Below are 22,083 nucleotides of genomic sequence, written 5' to 3'. Positions count from 1 at the left end.
TCTTCTTCGTTTAAATCCGTCCAAGCTTTACAACTAGCACCAATTTCATTAATGAAAAACGAAGGGATGTAACAATGTAAACTTTTTTGTTTGAAAACCTCCAGGATCAGGAATTAGCTGATGTGTGCGTTTTGTAATGTCTTTATGAAATTGCCAAACCATTTTACCCAAAATGATAGGGTGGATGTTTACAGCGCTATTATCGACCCTTTGTATAAATATAGTAAATGCACCTGAGTCAGATGGCTTATAAAGTTATTTTTCAGCTGGTTTAGAATTTCTAGTCGTTTTTGCTTTTGTGAAGCTCTGAATTTTTTGAGTTTTTCGAAATAGAACAAGTTATTAAGACATTATTTACCTGAGTACAAACAGGCTCGCCCGAGCTATTACTAAGATTAGTTCTATTTATGGTTTCAGAGGGAAAATTATCGTTGTATCTATATTTTTTAATCTGCATGATCTCTTCTGTGTGTCTTTGCCACTTCTTATTCCTTATAACAATTTAAAAAATAAAAAATAAATAAAAACACGACTAAATTTATAGTAACTATTTTAATAAATGCTTAAATATTATCAATAAGGATACATGTTCAAATAGTTCCTGAGATAAATAAGACCCAGAGACGGCTCGATGTTGACACCACGAGAAATAAACAACTCTGGTAGCAATTAGTACTTATTATGAAAATAAAATAGTCGCCTAGCAATCAAAATGTGTATCAAAGAAAGGTTCATAGTCCTGGTACATCCTTTTGACACTGGGCCATTGAATTTTTCATATGAAAAAACATTTAATAAATTATCCATCTTGACGTCTGCCTTGCACTATTAATATTAAATAAAAATAGACAAGACTTTTCTTTAGATATCATGCCAATATTCTGCAATTAGCCTTAATTTTAACAATGAAATGGTTGTCAAGCAATAAAATTTATTCTATAAAAGGAACCTTAATTGTATCATTATCTTATCAACGTCTGCCCTGAATTATTAAAATCAGAAAAAAAGTCATAATAAATAGTCAGGTTCTTCGAATAAAAGTTGAAAAATTCGCACAATTTAAGCATTGATCAAAAGACAATATAGAAGCTCTTTGCATTCAAATTATTCCTTTATTCGTTAATATTTAGTCAGGCAAAATATTAAAAATATTTTATTATAATCATATGAAAATGAATGGCTTTATTACACCTAGACAGAAAATATTGAATGAATATTAGAATTGACTAGTCTATACAGAGCTTCTCATAACGCTAAAGCGATTTAAATTGTAAAGTTCCCACTAATCTGAATACCGTATCCGTCGGCGGAGTGGTATTTTTTCAGTTCGCAAAAAAGTTTTAAATTTATTTATTTACTAGTTTTTTGTTTATGTTTCTCTCCCTAGTTTCCGCTCCGGCGAATATCGAGAACGTGTGTGGTCTATTCTGTTAACAACCGAGAGGCTACCATTTTAATATGCTATTTTATTATTTAATGTAGTATACACATAAAAGCAGAGAGTCAGTAAGCAGAACGAGACCAGATAATATATATATTTAAATAAATTAAATTATAAGATACGATAAATGAGGTGGAACCTGCGGTTTGTTTATTCCAAACGTTTTTGTCAGTCAGTCGCGTTTCACCATCTTCCGTGTTGGGTTTTAACTAAATTAATTATTACAAATTAAAAATGACCAAAGCCGAAAAGCATCCAACAGACCAAAACAGCGAAGGCAGGCGGATCGAAATGATCAGAAACGAAATTTCTATACACTCACCCCTCGGAAGTTCCAAACTTCCAGCTTATTTCACAAAGTTCAAGTGATCTACACATACAGACTTTAGTACCACCAGTTTTAATGCTTGTTTGTGCATTTATTCTGAACAATTTTATCGCTTAAACATATGTATATACTTCTACAAACTATCAGAAATTGAGAAATATCATGGATAATATTACTAAATTAATTCTGGCTGGGTAAGGATCTTAAAATATGTATATTTAAAATGATGTTAAACATTAGTAATTAATACATAAATGAAATAGACAGAAATCAATAAGGGATACGAGCAAGGAAAAGCAATTAGAAAAGTATTTTCTGAAATTGATCAGTCAGGCTCGAACCATAGCTAAGCCCTTTAGAAAATGTGCCTTCAAAGGTAAAGGTAAATTAAATTCATGGCTTTTATAATTCTGGCATAAATGGCATAAAATAAACGGGACGACAACCGCAATAAAGCCCAGTTTGATAGGGACGAGGACCATTTTTTCCATTTATATTCGGCGGCTGTCAAATATTTTTATGTAAATATTTCTTGATTCTTTCTCTACCTTGGTCTTTCGATGAATTTATTTTTAATATTGCAAGACTTGTAACCGTTTCACGAAATAGATGGAAGTAAAGATTAAATTTTAAAATGTCTTGGATTTTCTTTTTACCCATAAACTGAACAGATCAAAGGGCCCAAACAGCACAGGGTAACTTATTATTTTCTTTTTTCCTTCTGTGTTGTTGCTGAGGCCTAACCATCAATAATAGGGGATATTTACATTTTATAATTGAAACTCTTCTTAGCTGTTTTAGTTTTTTATTTGAGTACGTTTGGAAACTTCAGTGGTTCAGCTAATTTAAAACATAAAATAATAGAACTAGACAACAATAAAACTCATTTTCTTTTGACGGTTGTCTAATATAAAAAGTCAACAACCGAAAAAGTAGAGTAAAATATATATAATAGTATATTTCTCTTGAGGGGAGATGGGAAAATTTTAATTGAAGATGTTTTTAATATTAATAAATTAATGTTTGTTGTAAATTATGTTATAAATACTGAACATTGTCCTGGGTGAAGTGTAGAAACGTGCACAAATAGCAACACTAAAAGAATTGATAAAACATAAGAATCCCTTAATATTGAGGGTGCCTTGTTTATTTTATTAGGAACACATCGTTTACGTTCCTGTCCAGCCGGATGAGAATGAAATAAACAGAAAAGTAAAAACAAAAGTCGTTAAGTATTTGATTAAATAAGGCGAAGATCGTGGGGTCGAATCCCGCTCGTGACACTAACTTTTTCATTTCAATCAACACTCTACATAAAAAGATTAATTAATTAATTTATTATTATTCATTTATTTATTAATTATTCAATTAATTAATTGAAAGAAGTTATTTGGTCAATCGGACCACGAAATATAATGGATTTGGTTAAATGTTGAGATTTGAGACAAGAGATTTTTACAAGCAGAGCTCTTGGAGAATAAGAATCGATTTAAAAAGGAACAAAATAAATTCAATTTATGGCCTTTACGATATTGCCATAAATAGAAAAGATCAATGGATCAACGACCAATCAAAACCGGAGTTGGAATAGGAAAAACTTTCCCTTCTAGAAATCCGGTTAGAATAGACATGTCTTATTATTTAAAATAAATTACAAAATCATAACTGATGGAGCCTCTTTCGTTATGATAAATTTTATGGAATAAACAGCCAACAAACGCACTATATTATCTGAAAGGGACACGGGTGTTTTCTTCTTTATTCCGTTTATCGAATTTGTTCCTATCGTTGATAAATATTTAAATTCATGAACTTTTATTTAACGGGATCCTGATTCTACTCCCACGCAAACCCTTCCTGGATAAGAAATTATTCGAAAGTAGGCCAACCAAAAAGTCATCATAACTTTGATCTATAAACAAATATCAACTCTTTTTTTAACGGGGGAGTAATTTAATCAGATCGGTCAAGGGAGAGGTGGAAACGTTTATCGAACTTTCCTAACATCTTTAAATCGAGTCACACCGGCTAAAATCCTTCGGAAAAAATTGAAAATTAATTATGCAAAAATCCCTATATGAGGATTATTTAAATTTAATCATTTTTCGAATGTATCAACCAAATTTTTTTTTTCATAAACAATTTATATAAGCTTATACAGTGATTATCTATTCAAATCGATGTTTTCATTACCAATTAGCTCGAGTTTTGTCATAGCAGGTTGTTTTGATATAGTTCAAATTTAAAGGTCAATTCATATTTTCGACCCGTTTCAAGAAAAATTCGTTAGGAGATTTTAATATATTTTACAAACTTTGTGTTCTAACTAAAGTTTATTTTCTACTTTTTTTTTAAATTGGAGGGACGCTGATTAACTGTATATATTATGATCAATGTATTACATTGTATGTACAGAAAAATAGCACAAACCTAAATCTTTAAAGGACAATTAACAATACTTTAACGTATTACGTTATAGATTTAACTTGTGTCAAAGGTGTTCTCGAGAAAAACTTGACCCACCATTGTTTATCAAATTGTCGAAATTTGCCTATCACATTAGAATATATTCTTTGGGAGTGGCGAATGGCAATCCGTGAAATACATAACCAAACCCGGCCACCGTGGACAAGGCAAAATTGCCTCCTTTGTTTTATAAATTCAAATTAACGAAAATTAGCATACACATACGCGCCCGGCATAAATTCGGCCTCTTGTTCACCATCCGGAATAAATACGATTCCCATATACAATTTCCTTACAATTTTTTAACGTATCTAACTTCGAGCCTTTTATCTATGCTAATTATGTATATGTATGCGAACGCTTCCCATGTAGGACATTATATCTTTACATACGGTAGGCTAAAAATACCATGTTCAAAATAATCGTCTGTAGACGGTTTTTCAACCATATCTAAACTGGGGCAAAAATTATTTTTATTTGGATTTACGATGACTACTTAGAATTGTTTAGAATAACATTGAGAGCCTGAAACCAACAAACTGCACTACTAATTAAAATAAAAACCACCAAAACTAATTATAATAAAAACATTTTTTTTAAATACAGCTTTAAAAAGAATGTTTCCATGATTTAAAAAAATATATTAGTCAGTGAAGAGTTAAAACAGAGATGATTTTCACGGGTCCGATTTTCTCTACTTGTCATGCAATACCTTACAAGTTTGATATAATCGGTGATATTTTAACTTAACAAGTAACTCCAATAATTCTTTTCTTTGATGTCTACTTGTTTTCTTGATTTAGTAGACTTTTGTTTAGAGGCAAATATACTACTTTTTCTTCATGGCGAAGAAAACCCGATGACCTACTTAAAAGTCCGACTCTGAGCCTCAAGCAGAAAAAAGGGGACTTCGGAGGATACATAAAACAAAGTGCACATAATAAGTATTGTGTTTCTTTCCAGGCCTTAAAAGTGTCAAAATGGTGGGGCTTAATGTTATAAACAAATTAAAAACTAAACAATAGCATCATTTAAAAATGGTAATTTTAGTATACATTTGGGTTAGGCTACCTAATAAGTGCTAACACATTTCCTTAGGTAAAATTTAAAAAAATTATAATCTGATACGTTTTATATTAACTTTTAAAAAACCAATTCTGACCATTTCTGTTAGAAAAACTTCAGCCCTTAATGAAAGCTTGGATTATATTATCATATCGTACACATATACTATCATCTCAGGACTTCAGAATTTCAATTATTGTTAATTTTCTACGAGATATTAGGAGGCATTAACGCAAACTGTGCTTATTGTGTTTATCGAGGTGAAAACTATTACGGTCTAGGTTCTGCTTATTGTTCCAGTTCGTAAACCTTTTTAGACTTTCGTTTACTTGTCACGTGTTAGTTGATTTTAATGGACTATAGAAAATCATTCTTTATATTAAGTTATTTCAAGTTTGAAACATTTAGTCTAGCAATTGCTTTATCTGAAAATTCATCAATTACCTTCCTGAATGCGATAGGAGATGAAAGTCTCGAATGGACATCTATAAAAAGTAAATTAAAAGGCAGATGCACATAAAATGCGGCCAACGGTCAAAATATAATTAATTATAGTGTTTTTATAACGGTGGCTATACGAATAAAACTGTGGAATATAGGCAAGAGTTAATAAAATAATTTAATTGAATGTGATTGTGTACCTAATCCCTTCAACCGACGGAACCTGCCGAAATTTTAAACTTACATCATTTACGTACTTAGTTTAAAGAAAAAATAGCACATTTTTTTATTTAGATGTTTCCTCTGTTTGATTTATAATTTTAAGCACATCCTTATTAGGCAATTCACGACAGACGGTTTTAAACATGTAATAACTTATTTAAGTAAAATATGTATGATTTATATAAAAATAATTAGTAAAGTACCTTTATTTATCTATCTAATTTTATATTTCTTTAATGATAATATAATGACTCATATTTTTGACAATAATGCTTTTAGTTTCAGCTAGGACTTTTATTTCAGAAATAGTCGATCAGATTGTTGTAGGCTTTGTTACTTCACAAGCCTGAGAGTTTGTACTTTTCCTCTGCCTTATTTTATTAATTTTTATTAGCGTTTAAGGGATCGAATTGCTCTATTATTATAACAGGAAAATCTAGTATCGCATTCCAACGTGTTGTGAGAGGATTATATGCGCCATTGGCCCTAGTTTTGGCGGACCACCAAAGTGATTCACTGGGTTTTATTCTAGAGATGAAACGAGATGTTCAAAGCCCAATTTATAACTTCATCGGAATCCCGTATACCTGATCATTTGGCCTCGACAAGAGATCATAGAAGATAAAAATATGAATTGAATACGAGGGATGGCCGAAGAGATCCGTATTTTCAGAATCCCAGTCCAGAAATAAAATTTTTATCTGATCTCCCGGCAAATGACACTTAGAAGAAGTCGTTATACGACTTTCCGTTGGGAGGGGTTCGAGATTGGAAAAGGACCCCGGATGGAACGGGGGCGGCAGTAAAATGTGAGCTGCTTCTGTTTATTTGGGTCGATCCCCCGGATAGCCTGGCTCCTCCCTTCGTGCGAGGATGCTAAACTTGTTTTTACGCCCTTCCGCCCTGTATCTCGTGTTTATCCCGTGAAGGCCAGATGTTTTCGGTGGAAAAGTTTTCAGTATGTGAAGTTGCAGTTTCCAACTCGGAAGTATAACAGACATACGTTTTATGTTCCTTAGGAAAATTCCCCTCCCTCCCTGAGATCGAATCTAAATCGAAACAATTCAGTATCCAAAGAAAACAGCTTTCGTAAATAAGCAGTTGCTCCTCTCGCAAAAAAAACTAGGGGCTTAACTGCCACAGCGCGCCGTTTATGGCTTCAGGAAAAGTCATTCGCTTCGCAGAGGTTTTCTTCCATTATCACGGCAATTATGAAACTGGCCATTAAACAAAGCTAAATATTAGACTTAAGCGTTCATATCTGAATGTCATATCGTATACGTTCGAGTCATTTGCACTTATCCAAAACTGTTTTTCAAGCATAAACCTTGGAAAACAATGAACACTAATGATCCTCCAGTCATCAACTTCGAATAGCTGAAGTAGTTATATGCCTGTGTGAAATTCCTTTAGAAATAAGATTTCCTTGGAAAACCTAAAGATGGAAATGTTTACAATTATGGCACTAATTTATCCCATTCAATCTAACTGACTTAAACATAAGGGAAACAAGCACTTTTACTTAAATAATAACGAAGAAATGTGTAAAATTAATGTAAAATTCCAGAAAGAGTCTTTCTTCTGGTCTTCGTAACGTGGATTCTTTTATTTTTAGAATGATTTTATAATGGTTATTTTAATGATTCTATTAAAATGATTTTTCCGTGATATGAACAGTTGTCTTTGGGAAATATAATGAAACCTGCGATGAGGGACTTCTACGTTTAGGGAACCTCCGATTACAGGACAGTTAAAATTGCACCGGTATTTTCTATGTTTTTAACACCTATACTTAGGGGCCACCCTAAATAAAATACACTCAAAAACTGATTTGAAATAATCACGCTTTAATTCGAATACAGCTATCCTAGAGATTAAATTTTTTTGTTCATAAGAAACTAAACAAAAAATAAAATTTCACATGCCTAGGCGATTTCCCAAAAACGTCGCAATAACAAATAAATAATAATAATAAGATTTAAAAAAAGGAAAAATAATGCAACACCTGTTTAACTGGATTATCATATCACGTTTTTTCACTTTTATTATGGTTGTAGTCCGTTGTATGGAGATTAAGATTGATGGTGGGCCAATGAGCCCAAAACGTACAAAAATAAACTTTTCATTTCAACCAAGACCTTACATAAAAAGACTAATTAATTGAACAAAATAATTTGGTCAATCTGACCACTAAACATAATGGGTTCAAAATAAAGAAATATTTTTATGACAGAATACAAAAAATAAAATAATGAACAAACAGCTGTGTTATCTAATGATAAAAAGGGGACAAAAGTAGTGACATCATCACCGTCCCTTAACAAAAGGTTGTCGCATATTCGTACTGTAGTAGTTGTAGATGAATTAGTCAGGGTGTATTTTACTACTGCGCCCTTTAAGATCCTATAGCACATCGTTGAGTCCTCTTTCATGAAGGAATTTGATTAGTAGGCCAGGTTTCATTCGTACCGCTATATGTAATTATCCTATCTGCGTACAATATATTTTATCCTCATAATAAAAAACAAAAAAGTCATTGCCTTTTTATTATCAGGGATTGTCGGAGAAAGAACAATGTCGAAACGGTTCGAAAATGTCGTGAGGCTCCCGGCCAAAATTTAATTACGGATCGATTATGTATTTTGGACCGGAGTCACGTAATGGAACGTGACGTTCTATTTTCTTATTTTGGAACCGGATCCGTGACGTGACCGGGTCTCGCGTACTCGGCGGAACCTTGGTCTCGTCCGTCCAGTCTCGCTTGTTCGGCCCGCACATTCCGCCTCTATTTACGTCCGATCATGCCCAACCAGGACGATAACTCATCCCACCTTTCGTGCACTTCTGTTGAATTGCCGACCGGAGGTGGTAGCCCCTTTCTGCACCGATGAAAAACGGCTTTGGACTTTGACCAGGAACGTGTGTTATTTATTACGTTTTACTTTCAATTTTCACGCCGCTAACCTACGCTTTATTAACCAAGTGATGAGTTTCAATTTATAGGTTTAAACTGAAACTAGGAGTTGAAAAAAAAAATCATTTCCTGCATTTCTAAGCCAATATCGAATCAACAGTTTCAATAAGGAAAACAAATAATAAAAACAAGAGCCGATTCTTTATTTAATACCAGATTGTTTGCTCTGATAGAAGGCAAATATTTAGGTTAAAGAGAGGAAAGAGAAAAACCCGAATAACAGTAAAAGCGGAGTTCTACTGGGAAAACTATAATACAAATCCTGGCGGTCTATTGACCAAACCGTCTAGGGTGTATAGGGTTGAAAATTGTTCAGGGGAAAAAACAGACAGACAGAAATAATAGAAACTCACTAAATTTGATTGTTAATACAAACAAGAAAACCTATATTTGCTAGGGAGTAATAACATTTTGTGGACGTTCCCTCTGTCCAAACGCATTAATCAGCTGTTCCTTACACTTTATCAATCAACAGAGATTTTTTTTCTATGTAGAATTAAGAAAACAATCAACTAGAGAATGCTAAGGCAATAATGGAGAATTTCAATTCCTCTAAAATATTTATTACGCAACCAGACAATATTGTTTACAAACGGCTAAGTTGAAATTTATAGCATCCTAATCCATAAATATTCATCCACCGTTTGTCGGAAGCGTAACGAGCCGAAAGAGCCTCATTGTTGGAATAACAACTACAACTCTCTGCAGAACGGCCTCGCGGCTATTGTTCTCATGTTAAAGTGCGTATCCGTCTTTGTTATCTCTGTTTAGTTCATAACCTTTTCTGTTTACAACTGTGGCCGAGGGGCTTTCGGTTTTATAGCCTCGTAAATTCTAGTGGCTACCAGTATTGAAGGGACTCATCCCAGGGACGAAGTCGAAAACCCATGCAAAAAATTGGATCAGCGAAAGGTAGTAGACCTCGACCACTGGCAAGACACCAGGATAAAAATTTTGTATAACAGTATCTTAAAAAGAAAGGAAAACTGTTTCCGAGTCCATGACAATTCAATAGAGTAACAGCATAAAAACGCATGCTGTGAGGGAACAAATCGAGGCATTTTAGGTGACTATCCTGTTTATGATATGGACTCTCGCTCAAATTATTTCACTACTGTTTTAAAAGATTGAAAATACTTTTATCTGATGATAGTCTTTGACATATTTATACGGTAAAACTATCGTGTATTTCTCACTCGTAAGGAGGAAGAAACTGTGTCCATCGATTTTTTTACCCACGCGGCTGATTTATGGACTCTCCAATGGAGGAAGGTGAACTAACGGCGTGTGGAAATGACGTCGAGCCCCCGCTTGCACGGCTCGTAAAAAACAAGATAAACGCAAACTGAACAGAATAAACCGGTCGTTACCCGAGAGAAGGGCATAAATACAACAAGGATTGCTTGCTGAGTCACGGGAGGATGGACGAGCGACGCCCAACGGAGACATCTACATTCAGCCAGTCGAGGAAGGCCAATTATCACCTGTTGGCGAACAACGCAACAAACTTCCTAGTTTGCCCTTATCCATAAGAACGTTAGTCGTTTTCTCAAGTTAGTCTTCTTTTTTTCCAATTTATTCGTATGTCATTAACAACCTTGTACTTCCATCTTGAAGAACATAAGATCAATCGATTCGCTTGTCAGTAAATAAAGCTTCATAAGCTTTAACATAAATGTAGTGATTGGAAATGAAATCGCAAACGTGGGTTTAGTTACCACATCGTGCAAGCCACAGTAAAGAAAAAGGGTTTTATGTAATCTGCATGACCACAAACTTCACATAAAAAATTTGCACACTCACACAAATATATGAAGAAAGGTGAGGAGTTAAGTGTCAAACTGCCCTTTTAAGATTTGCTTAATATCTATCCCGTTTCTTATTAAGAAAGCAAGGCCATCTGGTCCATAAGCGCATTTTATTTTAAGCTTTTATTTGATAGATTGGGTTTTATACATTTTTTTCCGAATTGCATGGCAGTTAAACCGACCAGGGTGGATATAAAACGGCAGCCTTTTCAAAAGGTGTAATTTTCTTTTTTCTTTTAGTTTTCTTTTAAGAAAAGGGATGTCCGGGCGATGTTGCTTTTTATTATTATTTATTAATTTTTGTTATTGGAGACACTCCCTTTACGACGCCCAGTTTTGTAAAGATTTATTGTACTCACGATTGTCCGATGGTGAAGCATGAAGTTGGACCGCGACCTCCTCGGGGTCATCCCGACGTCTTCTCCTTTCATGATCGACTCCACGACTGAAACAATGGTTAATATTGTTTAAGAATTGTTTAATACATATTTATAAATAAAAAAAAAAGTAAAATATTTTTGGTTTTCAAGTTTAACCTTTTGATACATGCTCTTCACAGGTTCAAGTTAAATAAGAATGATTATTCAGAAATCATGAGATGCGGTCTGGTGTGATGTAGGTTTCAGAAAAACATTTTCTTTATCGTGCCAACGTTTCGATCTTTATTGAGATCATCTTCAGGGCCTGGGATTTACAAACATTGTTTACATTTAACAAATACATGTAGGATGTGGAAAACATGTATTTGTTAAATTTAAACAATGTTTGTAAATCGCAGGCCCTGAAGATGATCTCAATAAAGATCGAAACGTTGGCACGATAAAGAAAATGTTTTTCTGAAACCTACATCACACCAGACCGCATCTCACGATTTCTGAATAATAATCGATTAACGGTCACTAATCACCACACATTTAAATAAGAATAATTTGTAGCGGTTATATTTTATTTATATAATTTTAACCTATCATTGGTTTCAGGCAAAATCTAGTTACTTTACAAACTGGGAATTTTTTTACCATATTATGCCAGGATTGTTTACCAAATGGTAATATAAATACTAAAAACGGGTATAAGGAATTTGAAAACTTCTGACCTTTTCCGGACAAAAAGGTTGAACCATTAAACCTGTTGAAACTAAACAAAACAAATTTTTCTATTCATATGGTCTGTTTGTAGATTCCAACTCGCCTACGACCCAATATAAATAATATTAAACCTTGAATAATAAGTAATAACACGTAGCTCGTGAATTGCGGCTAAACGGAAATTTAAAATAAGTCCATAAGCCGGCATGCGGCTCCAAAACAATCGTCATTCGAAAAGACAAATGGAAAAATTATACAAGGCCAGAAAAACAGGAGGTGTTTTTAAATTCCCCTTTGGGCTCGGCGTCTGCCAACGAGCTGTAAATAGTTGGAGCGTAAACAAAGGTCACTATTAGATAATCGCATAATGAAATCGAGATTCGAGACCTGTTTTCAAATTAGCATTTTTAAAAGGCCCGTATGCTAATGTGACGCATGCAGGGAGAAAGGGCAAAACCCGTTCAAGGATGGGGATGAAAATAATTAGGAAAGTCTTATTCATTCCTCGGTCACGTTGAACATTTGATACAATCCATATATGTATTTAGTAGCCATAACTGACCGTATTAATTATTTAAATTAATTATACTTCTTATCTAAGGTCTTGCTTGAGTTGAAAAAGCTAGTGTCACGAGCGGGAATCGGACCCATAACCTTAGGCTCAATAAAAATCATAAATAATTTGATACAATGTGTAATTTTTACATATCGAAAGGCAGGAAAGGCCTTTTGAATCAATATTTTTTTCTCTGCCATTTCCGATCATTTAATTAAAAGACCCATAATCAAATTTAAAAAAATATTTTATTTATAAAGGTTTTAGCATTTGAAAAATCTTTAACTATACTTTTGAGCAAAATGTATAAGAAGTTAAAGAAATTTGTTAAAAAATGGTTTATCGGTCACTAATAGGGTTTCAACCGCCATTGGAAATTGCTTTCTTAAAGTGAATTTTTTTAGAGGGGCGTCGGTGGCCGCAACGGTTTAGGTGTTGACACGGCGCCCATCACTGTAATGTAAAGGTCCCGGGTTTGAATCCAGCGGTCCTGCATTCGAACCCGACATACTTACAAATAGGCTTTTTTTTTCAAAAAACACCGGCACCCCGAGGGTTGATATGACCTCAGCTGTTGCAAACCCTCGGGAAAAAAAGTGGTTTTAACCTCATGTCATGACAGTAGCCATCATGAGTCATGATTAAAGAAACCTCGCCAAAGCTGGCAAACGCCCTGCTATAGTTAGACAGGGTATCAATAAGGCTATAAACCGATCACTGGCTCCTGAGAAAACACATAAAATGGATATAATTCAATGACCCCATTGTAGGTTATGCCATGAGTAGGAGAAAACACCCACCAAATATCACCATGCGAAGCAACCACTCAATGGTGGCACGACTTGGGATACAAACAACATCCTGGAAAAGGAAATGAGGCAACAACAGTCAATGACCTAATATATGTTAATATAAGGATCGAGTCTAAGAGAGTAATGTACTAAACTAAGGAACTAGGAAACAGTCAATAAGCCAGAAGGCTGCTGTGCTTGGGGAACATAAAACCCCCACCTCCCAATCTCCATCATCGTCGTCATCAAAGACCAAGGGTAAAGAATAAAGAATGTGTCAAATTGTAACACTTATTCGTATGGTCTAGGTGGTGATGAACCTGGAATTTGGACGATGGGCAAATTTAACCTCGATTCGAATGAACCTACCAAATCAGTATCGATCCTGAAAACCATCGTTAATTTTTGATGGAATTAAGCGAATTTGCAGTTTGATCTTAATAGGTGATGATTCTTTGGCTTTAAAAAGCGAGTTTATTTTGCCAAAAGGACTCCAGTATAACCAGGAAACGTATCTGCAGGTCGGCAAATTAGTCTTGCCTCACCCTGCTTATGTCCCTGATTTCGCATCATGTACAACTTTGTTAGGTCTATTAAACAATTTTTAAACTACTCATTTCACAATCAAATTTGTTATCAAAATGCAAGAAATAAAAACACTAACATGTCTTATAGTTAACTAATTAAATTCCCTTGAGAAGAAATTGTTTGGGGGGGGGGGGGGGTTCTTCCTCGATATCGAACAAGAACCAAGAGAATACTCAAGGATATCCTACCCTCTACATACATCTTCATCGTTAGTCCTATCTGGCTAACAGGTGCTTTTGAATATAGGTCGGATCTATTGACTCTCCTTTGAAAAAGGCGAACATGGGCGTCGCTCAGGGTAGCGTCATTGGTCCGATACTGTAGTCAGTATACACTACTGGCATCCTTTCCCATCCCAACACCATTATCCTAACATACGCCGGTGTCATTGCAATTCTTTCTGCCAACTTATATTCCCATGAACAATAGTACAAACAAAATATAACCTAACTGTACCTGTAACAAAAACGTCAACTCTTACTTCGGGTTGTACTTTAAAGAACTCCAGCCAAAATAGTCATACACAAATCAACCAGGAAATTACGTAGTTTTTATAGAAAATTATGTAGTTTTTAAATGAACTTTTACATGGTTGTTGTGGTTAGTAGCGAGACTGGACAGGCTTCGGAACATATAAATAATAGCGATAATGAAGGACTATTTGCTGATCTTTATTGCGTTGTAATAAAGAAATACCAAATTACTATATTTTTTATCATTTTGTGGAATGGCATTGAATAAAGAGAGATTTTTATTTTAAGCCACCCTGCTTTTCTTTTATTTCAAGTCTTGCATTGAAAATCATTAATATTTCCACCTTTTATCTCGCAACAAGTTCCGTTCCCTCGCCGCCCCCGGGGCTAAAAGTTGACGCCGGAAAGTTCGACAAATTATTTCCCCCCTCCCGCAATTTTTTTTCATTTGAAACTCACCTACCGCACAATCTAGTTTTGATATTGAGCCTAATTTTTACAAAAAAAAGTTAAGAAAAGAAACTCCTTGAATAATTCGCGAAGTTTCATCCCTGCACTGGGGGAGGTAATTAGCCCTAACGAATAGCATGAGTCTCCGAAAATACCTGAAATAAAAATGAGAAAAAAATAGACAATTTATACAATTAAAGTTTCATTTAGCAAGAAATTATCTTATTTAGAGAAGATCTTGTAATAAGGAGTTAATATTTATCAAGTATTAAAGAGCTACAGCAGGATCACGTGGTGTACTGGTTTTATTTAATTACTGTTTGAACAGTACAGATTTTTGCACTACTCCACATATCAAAACATCTCACGTACTCGAAAAATTACTAAATTGACGTTTTCAATTAATATTTATAGTCAGTGAGAACTTGCCGACTAGATACGTTTTCACGCTTAATTTTCCAACATAATAATTACTTCCATTTCAGGAGGTAACTATGTTGTAATTTGCAACCTAGATACACATGTTACTCAACAATAATATATTGAAGTGCAATAAAATTAATATAAATTTATATTAGTATTTTGCAGTAAAAAAGTTCTTAGATCAAATTTTAACTCTACCAAGTCTGCTAAAAGCCTGACAGAAGATACCTATCATGTGAGAAAAATGAAGTCCTGTGTTTTGTCAGGTTGAGAATGATTAACTTATAAAAAGAAAGTACACGAAAAATATGAATTTACAAAGTTGGCCATTTTGTCGGTGCTAGGTTTTTTTGGTGGGCAAAGTATTTTTGTCTAAATTGGAAATGGCTTATTGGAAGAGGTCTAAGAATCTATGAATATAATCATTTTCTAGTGATTCAGGGTTATCAAATTGACGGTATGGGAAGGTGTTGTAAATGGGAAAATGCGACGGTCAAACCGGTCCCATAAGGTCAAAGAGGCACGCCTGAAAAAGTACATGTACATACGCAGGAGGACAGACCGCGTGGTGCCAACCCTCGTCGATTCTGCACATATCATGTTTTTCTATTTCCGTCGTTTGGCATCGATTCAACCACTCCCACACGAAGCACACACGCCACCGGCATTTATCCCTCCCGCAGCCCTTGAGGGAAGACGCGCCTTTATTTCCCCCTTGACTCTTCCAGCTATGGTGCGGCCCTTGCTTCCCGGACCCCTAACAATCTCGGCGTGGGGAAATAACAGATGCCTCTCACACAAATACGCCCCTCGCACGATCCTAGAAATAGAAACCCTTATTTCACATTTGTCTTCCTTCGCGGACGCACATCCGCGGGATTGTTCTCTCGCTGGTAATACCGACACCGCGCTTGGACGAATTATAAAATCCTTAAAGAAAATAATTAAGCCCATGTGCAGATTATTCCTAAGATCGTTTCATGAATTCCACACGTATTGGCTAGCCGAGATTAAAGATGGAAGAGACATTAAATAAAAAACGGCTATAAATTACCTCGTGTATATTTTATACATTCACATGCCTAATAGTATCGTATAGAAATATTTACAACTTAGAGCAAAACGTCTAAAACGAATGACTAACATACTCCACCTCTAATACAACATTATAATATTATATACGAGTACCTGAAGAATATAAACAACCACATTATCATTTAATTTTATTATGAAATCGATTGTGGTGTACCTGCCTCCACTCTTCTGTCTCATATTCTTTTTGTACACATATGTTATATACTAGTTGTAGTAATATATATGGCGAGAGAAGACTATTTCTTTGTATAGCTAATTAATTGTTTGTGTAATCAATTAATAATTAGCTGTTTATTAACTGCTTTGAAGCATTACAATGAAGATGTGTAGAGGTCGAAATAATACATTTCGTGTCTTCCTTGGACGCTTGCTAATCCCCTTCAAAGTAATGCAATATAATGAAACCAGAGGGTAGTAGCTACCATGGGGAAGAAAGCCTCACGTAGTGCCCTCAAAGAATAGTCAGGACTCAGGAGTCAGTTAGTTGCAAGGATAACTGGGCTAGACCTTTGTTAGATTTTTATGTAATGAGCGTGCTTTAGAGGGGAAGTGTCTGGTTTCGGCTTCGATACATCCTTCGTGGATTATAGTTAATAAACGTTGTTATGAAATTTATTTAGAAATCGTGAGATGCGGTCTGGTGTGATGTAGGTTTCAGAAAAACATTTTCTTTATCGTGCCAACGTTTCGATCTTTATTGAGATCACCTTCAGGGCCTGCGATTTACAAACATTGTTTACATACGTTGTTATGAAATGTGAAGCCATGTATAACATTATTACAGCCTCAATGACGTATTCACAAGGAAGGCCAATCCTAACAAAATATCGACTCTCCGTCATATGCGTCTTTCTATCTCTCTGCTACCGACCACCCTTTTTCTTTTCTCTAAATTTTGTATTGGGAGATTCCACTTTGTTTCACAGTCTAACAAAGCTAAATACGTAAGAAAGACACTATAATAATTTTGAAATGTGTGTGTCATATACATAGCGAGGAGATCACCTGAATCATCGGAAACGACCAAATCATGAATTTGGTATTAATTATGTAGTGAAGGATGCATAAATGTGTCGATCAAATTGATTCTTGCGTAAATTTGCGCAAAACTAGATTTATTGTAATTATACAATAATAAGCATAGTTGAAATTAACTATTATTTGAACACCTGTACAAAAAAAAAGTTTTCCTCTTCTACTGTTTTACAAACATTTTTGTATTATTAATTTATTTATTATCAATGTGAATTCAGTTGTATGAAATCTACTTGGTTTTTTAGTAAGACATGAAAGTTTCTTCTACTATGCCAACTTCGCACAAATTTAGCAAGGAACTTCGTAATAGGGTTTTCCATTCATAATTTTATGACGTCGATGTTATTGACCAGCAAATTTTTAATTTAGAAAGTAAAGTGTATCAGGATTGTGGTTAATCAGCCAGACGGTTTATATTTGACCTTCCTCTGGGCTAAGATATAATGATAATATAAAAATTACATCAGAGAAAGTCATTAGTCAATGGATAACAGAATATTTAGGTCTATTTTCAATGGCAATTGTGTTGTCATTAAAAGTAGACGTAAAAATTCTCTTACCCCCATTATTCTATGCCATAGATCCAGATCGGTTTGAAGATATGGTTATAAATGAGGTTTTTTTGGTGGATGGAAAATTCGAAGGGCGACGTTGAGATCGAACCAACGACCGCGGGGTTTATGTGAACGCTAACCAATCGGCTATCGCGGTCACCAAGAGAGCTTAGCATCATACCTTTAATTTTCCATTCTTTTATTCACATGCCAATCAGGTTGCTCATATTTAGCACTTTGCTTTGTCGATGTTCAATACTTTTCTGCTGATAAAGGCTCAAGAGCCATCTGCGTTGCTATAGCTTTACAGGTCTGTAGTGTAAAGCAGATTCAGAATTAGTCCTAGGACGCTTTCGAGGGAAATACCAGCCTTTATTTCTAAAAGTTTCGAGTTCTCGTTTTCTAGCTTAACTCGGCCAATAGCACAAGTATATATATTAGAGATAACAAAGGAGGTATGTTTCTCTTCTAAAGCTCTTTTTATTATTTATACCAGTTTTTCGGAAAATGTGATATATTCTTTCGTAGAGAGCATGGTTGAACTTTAGCCAGTCCTTTAACATTTCGATAAACTAGACATTCTTTCCGTTTATAGTAAACTTAACACCTTTCCTCGTTTTTAAATTAAAATAATTTGGTGTCCGCTGGTATGGGGTCACCCCAAGAAAATTCTATAAAATTTGATTTACGGGAGTGTGATGTTTAAACTTTCCTTCCAGCCAACTTGGTCAAAACTTTAGCCAGAAAGTTTGGAATTTCCACAAACTCCGTACAAAGAGCCAAGATAGCACAATTTTGTAGGTGGGTACGGTAATGTATTGCAGATTCTTTGGATCAGTTAGTAAGAAGACACTATATTAATATTTACTTACTGAACTATCAAAGAGATGTTACATTTTCTGAGTGTTATTAATATTATCTGGGCCCAAAGCGAAAAATACCCCAGGGCGTTTTAATAAAAGTTAATCCCGAAGCTGGGATTTAATATTGAGCTAAAAGGGGCAATAAAGACTTTTATGAAATACCTCACGAGTGCGGAATCAGCCCTTTGTTTCAAAGAGTCGACAGTCGTTATGCGAATTTATATGGGTAGTAAAAAAAAGGATGGGGAAGAAAGGGTTGCGGCAAAGGGCCTTGAACCCAGTCCCAGTAATTTTCTATGAAAGTTCTGGCTTTGTTCACTCCGAGAAAAAAAAGAAGGGGGAATCATTTGACCCAGAACTCTTTTCCTTTTTCCAACGAGGAAAATCGGATTAGGAAATCGTCTTGGCACTGCCGTCGGATTAGCAGGTCGAGAGCGTTTACCGAATTCTATTTCTAGAATTATTCCGCCAGTTATTTCCGTTGTCTTCCGCCCGTTTTGGAGTCCGAACATGAAATCGACCCACTTCAATTTTCACTTAAAATGTTTTTATCGGAATACATTTGATTAAAGTTCCTGATAAAAAATACAATCATTTGTTATGGCGCTAAACAAAGGGCAGAATTAGCCTATTGTTGACAAAAATAAGAGTTTTAAAATATAAAAAATAAGTATAAATTAAATCATATATTATGTTCTAAAAGAAGGCTATAATCATTCAGAGGATTCAGGACGTAGAAGACAAGACGGTCAACACCGGGAATTGGACCCACTTCAGCTATTCAACACTTCATCATCATACATATTATATATTGATAATGTAACAAGGACAGTCCTGCAATCATGATGTTTTCTTTAACAATATTTACGTAAAAAATGTAAGCAATTTTGTATTGTATATTATACCTAATTTTACTATTACTATTTGTTTGTATAAAATGGCAAATGTAACTTAAATTTTAATAAAAATATACCTTTTTTGCCATTTTTTGTACACAAAAGACCGAGGTTGTTTTATTATTTACTATATCATGGAAAAAACCATTTACAAACATCATATCAAAATAAGTAGAAAACTAAATGCAGGTTCACAAGGAAAATTATTTGAGGATTGGTCAGAAGTCAGAGGTCAGATAACTATTTCATTTTAGGTCTTTCGCCCAGATAGGTAAAAACGACGAATGCTTTGAATATCTATAATCTATAATCTATACAAACCCTAACATAATTAAATTTTAAATATCCTCACTTAACTTCGATAACTTTAAATTCTAAATTAACTGAGTTTAACGTTTTTATAAATAGAACTCCTGGTACCGAGGGATTTGAATTCCATTAATAATGAAACACATAATTATTAAAGTACCTTCAGTTAGCAGTGCCTTATGTTTAATCAAATCAGTCAATAATAAATTAGCAGATCCATTTAAAAAAATTATATCCAAATTTAAATATCTTCACCAATACAAAATATATTAAAAAGCGCAATATGTTACTTGTCCTAATTTTCTGTTTAACTCATAAATTTTTTAATGATTATTTGGAGATCGTGAGATGCGGTCTGGTGTGACGTAGGTTTTAGAAAAACATAATATTTATCGTGCCAACGTTTCGATCTTTATTGAGATCATCTTCAAGGCTCAAACTCACACTGGGGGCACACTCAACACGACACACAAGAATGACATATGTACACGGAAAACAAACACATTGAGCCCTGAAGATGATCTCAATAACGATTGAAACGTTGGTACGATAAAGAAAATGTTTTTCTAAAACCTACGTCACACCAGACCGCATCTCGCGATCTCCCAATAATCATTGGCTAACGGTCACTAAACACCACACATTTTTTTAATGTTCAATTCATAAAGTTATGTTGATAACGTACCGAATGGATTATGGACACCGGTTGCATTTCATTTTTGAACTGGTTTACTTTTATTTTAAACACATATAGTAAGCTAAACTTTACTTTTCATTGTAATATATTTTCGCTGGGCTACATTGCAGTGAAATTGCCTCATTTGATAATTTTTCTTAGAATTTTATTTATTTATTTATTTTGGGAGGGGTTCCCCAATCAATATCAATTTCGTTTCACGCCATATTTGAACTTAAGTCGATTGGTCACAATATAATTAGGTATTTTATTTCAATAAATACATCGAATTTGCAATGGATAGATGGTCGCAAATGGACTTATCGTGTTTTGGCAAAGTAGGTATAGATTTTTGGAAAAAACTGATTTTTTTTCTAAAATTGTTCTACTTTAAATGTTTTCGATTATTTTCGAAAAGCACAAAAACGATAAACTTGAAACGACTTCGCGAAGTTGCTTGGAAAATCACAAAAATGGTGTAGCAACTCTGAAACGACACCTTTGATCTTCAGGAACCCTTACAGGGTTTAGAATCCTATAAACTAAACCTAACAGCACCAACCTTAGTAAATAAACCAGAACATTAGATGTAAAATACAATAAACGTTTGGGGAAACTTTTGTCAAATTCATTCTTACCTTTCTTACTTATAATGGCATACAATCTGAACCTTGTTGACACACAGAAGAGAAATCAAGCTTTCTGACGATTTTAATAACGTTAAATTTGGATAAAATTCAGATCCAGTGTTATGAATTTTTAAGTGACCCCTGGCCGTTAGTGGAAAAAAATTGCCCGCGGCGAATCCAGCTTTAATTTTGTATCATTTTATGGTTATGAAAATTCTTATTTATGAGTTTTAAATGGTGCGTAAAACGAATCCGAATTTTGTTTTTAAAAAATAAATTTTGTGGACTACTTTATTGGAAGTAGTTGGTTTTTGTAACTTTTTAAATATCTAATCTCAGTTAATACAACCCTGAATATTTTTTTCAATACTAAGTAAAATAACAAAATCGTCTATGTAATTTGGAAAGCATGTACTATACAAAATAAGAAGGGAGAAAACCATATTTAAAAATAATTATGTAAGTTAATTTTTTCTAGGCCCCTAAAATTTTCGACCTAGTATAGCCAAAAAAGATGCATTGAGAAATAATTAACGGTTTTGGATATCGATACCCCCACAACTTGAAAATGAGGAAGAATTTATTAGATAAATTTTACGAATTTATGTGATTAATCTGCGTGTGATTTTTCCATTGCATTTTTCTTATATTGTCAACTTTATCTTAATATTAAAATATTAAGGTAAAGCCACACAAACGAATATCCGCCAATAAGACCTACTTTGTATAGCTGGCAAGTTGAAGAAGCTGTCCTCACTAACGGTAGCATTTCCTGAACTGTTTTACCCTCCCGATAAAACCTTGCAATTTTTTTTGTTATAAAAATGATAAACGCCTGTTGGCGCCATATGTGTATTTTCGCATGCGGAGATTTGTTAGAGCTTTAAAGAATTATGGTTTGGAAATTTCGAA

General features: G+C 34.3%; 1 protein-coding gene across 9 annotated transcripts in view; it reads right to left on the bottom strand.

Moving 5' to 3' along the window:
* The window catches only part of LOC106661667 (lysine-specific demethylase 3A-like), a 475,583-nt gene that overhangs the window by 319,109 nt on the left and 134,391 nt on the right, over positions 1-22,083 (bottom strand). For all 9 annotated transcript variants that reach the window (XM_014385209.2, XM_014385207.2, XM_014385208.2 and 6 more), the window contains one exon: positions 11,105-11,190. In XM_014385209.2, coding sequence (XP_014240695.1) covers positions 11,105-11,190 — 86 coding nt within the window. The remainder of the gene's footprint in view (positions 1-11,104; positions 11,191-22,083) is intronic.

This window comes from Cimex lectularius, unplaced genomic scaffold (genome assembly GCF_000648675.2).
Source record: "Cimex lectularius strain Harlan isolate CLEC.00 unplaced genomic scaffold, Clec_2.1 scaffold59, whole genome shotgun sequence".
NCBI classification, from domain to species: Eukaryota; Metazoa; Arthropoda; class Insecta; order Hemiptera; family Cimicidae; genus Cimex; species Cimex lectularius.
Note: the sequence above shows the minus strand (reverse complement) of the source record. Positions and strands in the feature narration are given on the sequence as shown.